Source organism: Lynx canadensis, chromosome E1 (assembly GCF_007474595.2).
Source record: "Lynx canadensis isolate LIC74 chromosome E1, mLynCan4.pri.v2, whole genome shotgun sequence".
NCBI lineage: Eukaryota > Metazoa > Chordata > Mammalia > Carnivora > Felidae > Lynx > Lynx canadensis.
The window spans coordinates 23,784,890-23,793,151 of record NC_044316.2 but is presented as its reverse complement, the minus strand read 5'-3'; the positions used below and the strand labels follow the sequence as shown (position 1 = coordinate 23,793,151).

The 8,262-nt window shown below is 54.7% G+C and overlaps 1 protein-coding gene across 1 annotated transcript; it reads left to right on the top strand.

The window, feature by feature from the left end:
• The first annotated feature begins 245 nt into the window (after window positions 1-245).
• Window positions 246-7,257, top strand: LHX1 (LIM homeobox 1). The gene is given in 6 exon segments (XM_030296902.1): window positions 246-1,032; window positions 2,977-3,203; window positions 3,299-3,455; window positions 3,457-3,574; window positions 4,923-5,088; window positions 5,406-7,257. Coding segments are annotated over 6 exon segments (1,218 nt in total). The 5' UTR covers window positions 246-862; the 3' UTR covers window positions 5,786-7,257.
• The last annotated feature ends 1,005 nt before the right edge of the window (window positions 7,258-8,262 follow it).

Sequence of the window (8,262 nt, the reverse complement as noted above, 5' to 3'; positions counted from 1 at the left end):
AGGCAGGCCACGGGCCGAGGTGACGGGGCTGGGGCGGTGGGGAGTGAGCCAGCGCACCTGGCTGCGTCCGCCTGGAGTTGTCCCTCTGCAATCTCGACTGACACAAACACTTCTCCAAACGGGGGGGAACCTAAGCCGCAACAACCATCAACAACGAGATCTTCCTCCTGCCTTGCCCTCCCTCCCTCCCTCCTCCCTTGGCCTGCCCCCGCCCCCTCCCCCAGGCCCACCGCGGGCGCCCGGCGCGTTCGGACCCGCTGCGCGATGCCGGCAGTTTAGGATCCAAAGCTTCTCTACTCGTTTTGTTCTTTTCTTTTATAAAAAGAGGAGGGGAAATCCCGGTGGCAGGCAGCCCGGCACACACACACCCGCCCTCATACTCCGACAAAAGCAGATGCACTTTGACTTCTGACAGCTCTACCTCAAGCCCAAGAGAACTCCACGGCGCTCTCCCTGCGACCCGAGCTCGCTGCGTCGTCCTCTTCCTTCTCCGTCTCCGTTTTATTTATTTCTGTTCCCGTCGCCGTTCTCGGTGACCTTCACTCCTCCGCGGGCTCTGGGCAGAAGAGTGGCTTTCTCGCCGGCCGGAGACTCTTCCTCGCCCCGGGAGCTTCGGCGGGGCTGCGGTGCCCCGGGGCCCTGGGACTCCCAGGCTGCACACTCCACCGAGGTGCCCTCCGCCCCGCATCAGCCTCATTTTCACCCCCTTCTGATTTCCTGGTGCGGGTTTTGGCCCGCACCCCCAGTGTGTCTCCTCTTTTTTGGAGGGGCTGGGGAGCTCTGGGTATCGTCTTTGGGAGCCATCCCCTAGGCTCTCCCTGCTCTTCTCTCTCCCGGCCTCACCCGACCAAAACCAAAGACCATGGTGCACTGTGCCGGCTGCAAAAGGCCCATCCTGGACCGCTTCCTCTTGAATGTGCTGGACAGGGCCTGGCATGTCAAGTGCGTCCAGTGCTGTGAATGTAAATGCAACCTGACCGAGAAGTGCTTCTCCCGGGAAGGCAAGCTCTACTGCAAGAACGACTTTTTCCGGTGAGTACTTCCCTGGGGCACCTCTGCTGCTCCCTCCCCGAGGGCCCTTGCCGGCCAGATTCGGATGAGAGGTCAGCGTGGCCAAAGCAACCGCGTTAGGAGCAGCCTTTGGAGAGGGCAGCCAAGTCCCACGGGCACCCGCCTCTTCGTCAGCTGGTGCACAGGGCACCCGGGAGGTGGCCCTGCTTGCCTCCTGGAAATTGTGGGTCTGGGCTTAGCTACACGTGCCTGGGAAGAAAGGTTCTGAATCCACTTCCGCCTAGAAGCCCCTCCAAGCCTAGAAGGGGGCAGCACAGCCTCCAGAGTTGTAACCCCACCTCTGGTCTTTCCCCGCTCTGAGCTCTCCAACAACTGCATTCTCCGAGCCTCCCAGGTTGCTTGCCCTCCAGGCTGGGCTTAGAAGCCCGGGCTACATCCAAGCCACTTCTTTTTGCCTCCAAATCGTCTTGGCGGGAACCACAGAGGATTCTGCGTAAAGTGTCTGAGTCCTGTGCCTTGGTGGCGACAGGGAAAAAACCAGCCTTAATGCCTATCCTGCATATCCCAGGGTGTTCTTGAAACCCCGAACAGCCTCCCAGCGCCGGCCTAGGCAAGTTGCTAGGTGCTTGTGAAATGCCCCAAGGCTCCAGCCTCCGGGAAGACCCTTCCCTGGGCTTCCCGGCTGCCTGGGTTGGCGGGAGGTTCGGTCTCCGCCCAACGCGAACCTCGGCTTTGTGGCGTAGGCTCCGCTCGGAGCTCTCCCAGGCACTGCCCGCCTTCCCTTCGCCCCACCACCTCCTTGCCGAAACCGGGAAAAACCGAGGCCGGCTCGTGTGAGCCGGGAGACTTCTCCAGATGCCCCTCCTTCGTTTAGCATTTTAATCTATTCTCTTAAACTCACTATCTTGCCCCGAAATCCACACAAACACCCAAGTTAACCGAGAAGAACAGAAGCAAATGCGAATTTTAATTCCTCTGTACTGGTTTGAAACCTCTCAGTTTACTCGATTGACTTGGTCTCTGCTTTTCTCTGAGTTTCTGGTGACAGATCAAACTGGGAGAAGGGGTGGGGGTGCGAGGCCATCCAGGTCGCTTTGCTCAGAGGCCCAGAACGCGCTGTCCCCAACACTGTCCCCGGGAAGCGTGGCTCTGATTGCGGGGAACCATGGAGAAAAGTGCTGTGCAGGCGGTTTTGCCCGGAGCAAGCGCGGGCTGAGCCTCTGAACCTCGGTTGACCGCACCTGGCGTCCCCAATACTGGCTGGAGCCGAACCGGAGAACAGCGAACGGTGCCAGCTGCCAGTGGGCCCCAAAGGCCTGGCTCCCGCAAAGCGCAGCCCAGCACCTAGAGCCCCGCGGTGACTCTAGCTTGTGCCAACCTGCCGGGCTTTGGGCTTGAACGTGGCGGCGGCCCAGCTGCAGCCGTCTGCGTGCTCCGCGGCTGTTTCTTCACCCGCGGTGGGACTGGACTTTGCCAACCCCCAGCCTATGCGCAGGTCCTTGTGCAGTGAAAGAGAGGCGATGCTAGGAGAGAAAAGCGGCGCTCGGGTCGCGTTTACATGGAGCTCTAATTAAAATTTGACTGTTCTCTGAATCTCATAAGAAAAGAAGTGCCTCCCTCCCCCTTCCCATCGCCGCCTTGCCGCCTTCTTCCGCGGCGCTCTTTTCCTCTGGGACAGCACTGGGCATGAGGCCTGGTGGGGGAGGGGAGCAGCTTGGGCCCCTCGCTCTCTCACCGTAACCATGTGTATCTCCCCCATTGACTTTTCACTGGTGCCCCGTGCTCTCTCCGGCCTTCTTGCCTGCTTGATCGGCATTCTGCCTCTTTTTTTTGGCTGTCTCTCTTCTTTTTCTCCATCCTTTTCTTCACCCTCCACTTTCTATTTCTCTCTTTCTCTAACGCCTTTTTCCCGGCCTCTCTCCGCCCGCCCTGCTCCTCACCAACCCGTCCTCTTCCACTCCGCAGATGTTTCGGTACCAAATGCGCGGGCTGCGCGCAGGGCATCTCCCCTAGCGACCTGGTGCGGAGAGCGCGGAGCAAAGTGTTTCACCTAAACTGCTTCACCTGCATGATGTGTAACAAGCAGCTGTCCACTGGCGAGGAGCTCTATATCATCGACGAGAACAAGTTTGTCTGCAAAGAGGATTACCTAAGCAATAGCAGTGTCGCCAAAGAGAACAGCCTCCACTCGGGTGAGGCCCCAAATTCCCAACTTGCTAGGGGTGGGGTTCCTGGGGGAAGGAGGCCCACTAAGGCTGCTGCTCACCTGTCCCTTCCCTCTCCCCAGCCACCACGGGCAGCGACCCCAGTTTGTCTCCAGACTCCCAAGACCCGTCACAGGATGATGCCAAGGACTCGGAGAGCGCCAACGTATCCGACAAGGAAGGGGGCAGCAATGAGAATGATGACCAGAACCTGGGCGCCAAGCGGCGGGGCCCCGCACCACATCAAGGCGAAGCAGCTGGAAACTCTGAAGGCAGCCTTTGCTGCCACTCCCAAGCCCACGCGCCATATCCGGGAGCAGCTGGCTCAGGAGACTGGCCTCAACATGCGTGTCATCCAGGTCGGGGCCTGGGCATGCTACTCAGTTCCCCTTGAGACCTACAGGCTCCTCTACACTGGCATCCAGGCCTAGCTGGGGAAACCCAGCCTCGAGCAGGGTTGCAGGTTCAGGGAGGCTGGAGGGGGAGGAGTGGAGAGGCCCAGACACACCCCTACCCTGGCGACCTGTGAGGTGTGGCCTGTGGCGTAGAGCATCTGGAAATCCCTAGGCCTGCTCCACTTCCCGATCCAAAGCTGGTGGTGGTAGTGGCAGAGTGGGGGGGACGGTGAGCTCAGCAAGTGTCCGGGGGAGGGGACATTGTTGGACACTGCAAGGGGAGTTGGGACCCTTTCTTCTGCAGGGATGAGGAATGCAGAGTTCTCTGAGCATGCCAGAGTGAGTCAGTTCCAGTGGCTCCTCCACAACACTGATCTCCCTCTGTGTCCCCCTCCTCTGTTTTGTGGGTCTCTTGCCGCGGTTAGACAAGCCCCAGAGCTTCTCCCGAGAGAGGTGGGGGGGAGTCCTGGTTTGAAGAGGAAAAGGTCCGAGCTGGAGTCAGCTCAGTGTCTGGCGGTCTAAAGTGGGATGGGGTAGGGGGAAGGTGGACATCTGGGCAGCTGTGCCAGTGTGTTGTGAGGACTCCAGGCTGCGTATGATTTGGGCCTGAGAGTCAGGCCCAAGGTTAGGTGTCTGGTTCACCCGTGGAGGCTCTGCAAGGGTGTGGGTGGATGTGCCTGGGAGGCTGGGAGGCACACACAGCCAGGCCGCCGCCCTCCTTGCAGCCTCTGAGAGGCTGTGCCAACATGTGCATAGTGAAGGGAAGTTTGCGTGTCTGTGTTTTCAGTGAGAGGCTGCGGATAAGTATATTCGGCACTGGGAGATTTCGCGTGGATTTGAAAAGGAGATTGTGGGTTTTAGTGTCACTATCATTGGCAGACTGGGTGTCAGCAGGAGACTGTTTAGTTCTCTCTCACCGTCATGGGGGAGGGGGCTGCCAGGGACCCTGGACGGGAAACCGCGTGTGTCTGACACTATTTGGGGAGGTTGAGTGTCTATGTGTGTACAGCCCCCAGAAGATGTAACTGTGACAGTGTGATACTGGAAACAACTCCGACTGCCTCACGTCGGGCAGGGCGGCTTGCCCAGGTCCCCAGTCGGGAATCCTGTATACCATTGGCTCAGGGGCCGCCCTTGGCGTTCCTACTCAGACATAACCCCCACGCACAACACACACACAGCCGCGCGCGCGCGGATTCCTGAGTCCAGCTAGCGGTTAGAGGGGTTAGGGGCCGATCGGCCCCCGCACCCGAAGTGTGTGTGTGTGGGGGGGGTGTCTCCCGAGCCTCACCCCGCCGCGTGTGTGCTTCAGGTCTGGTTCCAGAACAGACGCTCCAAGGAACGGAGGATGAAGCAGCTGAGCGCGTTGGGAGCCCGGCGCCACGCCTTCTTCCGCAGTCCGCGCCGGATGCGGCCGCTCGTGGACCGCCTGGAGCCGGGCGAGCTCATCCCCAACGGACCGTTCTCCTTCTACGGAGGTGAGTGTGCGGCCCAGAGGCGGGGAACGGCCAGCCGGGCTTGGCTTCGTTGGAAGCGGGTGGCAGCGCGGGAGGCGCTTCGAGTGGGGGAGATGGGGAAGGCCGGAGGGTAAATCAAGAGGAGGTAGTCCAGAGCGAGGGCCGAATTCCCGACCGCGAACGAGGCGGGCGAGCTGGCCGGGAGCAGCTCCGCTGTTTGCACCAAGCCTCCTCCCCGCGGCCAGCGCCGCAGGGGAGCCCGCGACGGCGAGTTCCCCGAGTTGTCCTTCGCGTCCTTTCTCCGCCGTCCTGACACCCTCCTCCCCGCCGCTCCGCAGATTACCAGAGCGAGTACTACGGGCCCGGGGGCAACTATGACTTCTTCCCGCAAGGCCCCCCGTCCTCGCAGGCTCAGACGCCGGTGGACCTGCCCTTCGTGCCGTCGTCCGGGCCCTCCGGGACGCCCCTGGGCGGCCTGGAGCACCCGCTGCCGGGCCACCACCCGTCGAGCGAGGCGCAGCGGTTCACTGACATCCTGGCGCACCCCCCCGGGGACTCGCCCAGCCCTGAGCCCAGCCTGCCCGGGCCTCTACACTCAATGTCGGCTGAGGTCTTCGGGCCCAGCCCGCCCTTCTCATCACTGTCGGTCAACGGCGGGGCGAGCTACGGGAACCACCTGTCTCACCCGCCCGAAATGAACGAGGCGGCCGTGTGGTAGCGGGGTCTCGCACGGTCCGCGGAGTTCGTGGTTGTACAGAAATGAACCTTTATTTAAGAAAAATAGAAAAAAGAAGAAAAAAAACATAAAAGCAAGTCACCCCCCCCCATACACACACACTTCCTTCAGCCTCGGGGACCATTTTCCGTCTGGCGAGTCCAGACGGGAAAGGGGACAAGAAACAGGATCCAATCCTCTGGAAGTAGAACTGGGATCCGTGCTCTGACTGGCAAGGTGCAGAACTGGGGCTCCGGAAGGGATATTCAGACGTCTCCCCATCTTCCACCTGGACCCGGATCCAGGGGCAGACTCTTCGAGCCTGCGCACCTGGCCAGAGGGCTGCAGAGAAACAGCCACGGAGGCGGTGGGGGCGCACAGCCAGTGGTGACGCCGGGAGCCGCGGGGAGGGAGGCCGAGAGGCGCAGCCGGGTGAGGGAGGTGGAGAAGCCCGGGGCGCTCCCGGGCCAGCCAGGAGGGTTCTGCCTCTGGGAAATTCACTAGTGTTGTCTCAGAGTTCAGCAACAGCGACAACAAACTCTTATAGCTTCAGAAACGCCGACCTGCTGTGCATCAGGTGGGACTATATATATATATATTTTTTGTCTATCTGGGTTTTTGGTTTTTGTTTTTGCCAAAATTGCAAAATTCTAAATGTAAAGCCCTCAGTATCAACTCTTCTACCTTCACAAAGCTCTACACACACACATACACACACACACACACACACACACACACACACCCTCGATAAGGATGGTCTCTAGCCAGACCTCTCAGTAAAATGACTTGAACATCAACTGTACAAGAAAGTATTCTACCTTCACACATACAAAAAAAAAATTAAAAAAAAAGACTATTGAACTAAAAACAGTCAACTGTTTACGTATAACGTTAAATTCAGGAGTTCAGTGTTTTATTAATATATCCTGTTTTGAAACCTCTTGTTCAAAAACAAAATGTTTTGAGCAATCAACCAAAATTGTTCATTTTCTTTTCCTGTAGATGTTCTGACAGATTTGCAGGGCTCGCAGCTCACTGTGCTAGTATGTAAAAAGGTGTTGTTTACACAAGGCAAAGAGAAAACATGATATTCAGACACTTGCCAAATAGAATAATTATAGCACAAATACTGTAAAGGTGCCTGGCACCACAACCTGAGAAAGTGTTAAAAAAAAAAAAAGAAAAAAAGTGTTACAAGGTTTAAAAAAAAAACATCTTTGCTAATTTTTAGTCCTGTTGAACATTCATGGAATTGTTAATATGACTTATATAGACCCACACAGGTTTTATTTTTGTGTCTTTAAAATAAAAGTCCAAAATATTTAAATTTTATGGTCAAATATGCAGTCAACAGCTGCTACTTTTTTCTTTATATATTAAATTTCTCATATGTCTTTTATTGTTCTGATAAACCTAAGCTTGTGTGACCTCCAGTGCATATTAGACCATTCACTGTATGAAAGAAAACATGTTGAATAAATTTGTGAGTTTTTAATAAAAATAGAAAATCTGATGTTTAGATATTTGGTGTGTTATTTGATGTTTTAACAAGTAGAGGTGAGGCCTGATGGGGAGCTGAATGACACCTCAGAAGCCAGAGGGAAGAGAAGCAGGACTGGGCTATGTTTTTACCTTGGCTATGGCTGAATCCCCTTGCTAATGCCAGCCAAGCTTTTCTCCGTGGCTTCCCGCTGTTATTAACTACCGATTTGCATTCTGTGGGTTTAACTGATACAGTTGAAGAGCTGTTTGCTGATAAATTAATATAGAATTTGAAATAGAAATCAAATCCACGGCTAAAAATGAGTGGTCCGGGTATGATTAGGCATGAGAGCCCATGCACTGTCTCTATCCCCCATTCTGCACGTGCAAAACTGGACTTGTGATAGTCAGTTACTTGTAAATGTATAGTTAGAGGTGGTCCTTTTCAGTTTCAATTCACTTCCCATAGATAATCCTGCTCTCTAATTTGGTGGTTTAAAAGATAACATAAAATGAATGTAGGGTACAGCTAGAAATGAAATACTTTAATCCCTTTCAGAGAACTGATATGAAGTAGTTGTTTTATAGTATTTGTTACATTTGAAGTTTTCTAGAAGGAAAACTATTTCATCTGGCACAAGATACATATTACGTTTCTCTGAAAGATGAGCAAAAATAACCAATAAAGAAATCAAATTTTACCTGGGAGTTGCCAATAGGTTCTGAAAAGTACTTCAATCCCTCCCAAGCCTTCATTAAACATGGAGGGAATTTAAATATTTATCTACTATGAAATACGTGTGTGTTTTTAATATTAGGTGCTATTTGAGTTCCAGAATTTCATTTCTATATCACCTAGATTTCAGTCTGGATTATTTATTTCGTTTTAAAAATCAAAGGTTTTACGTTAAATGGCACATAATTTCCGTTGTCATTTTCATATTTTGTTAAAACACAACCAAGTGTATCTTTCCTGCAGAGAAGCCTTTAAAATAAGC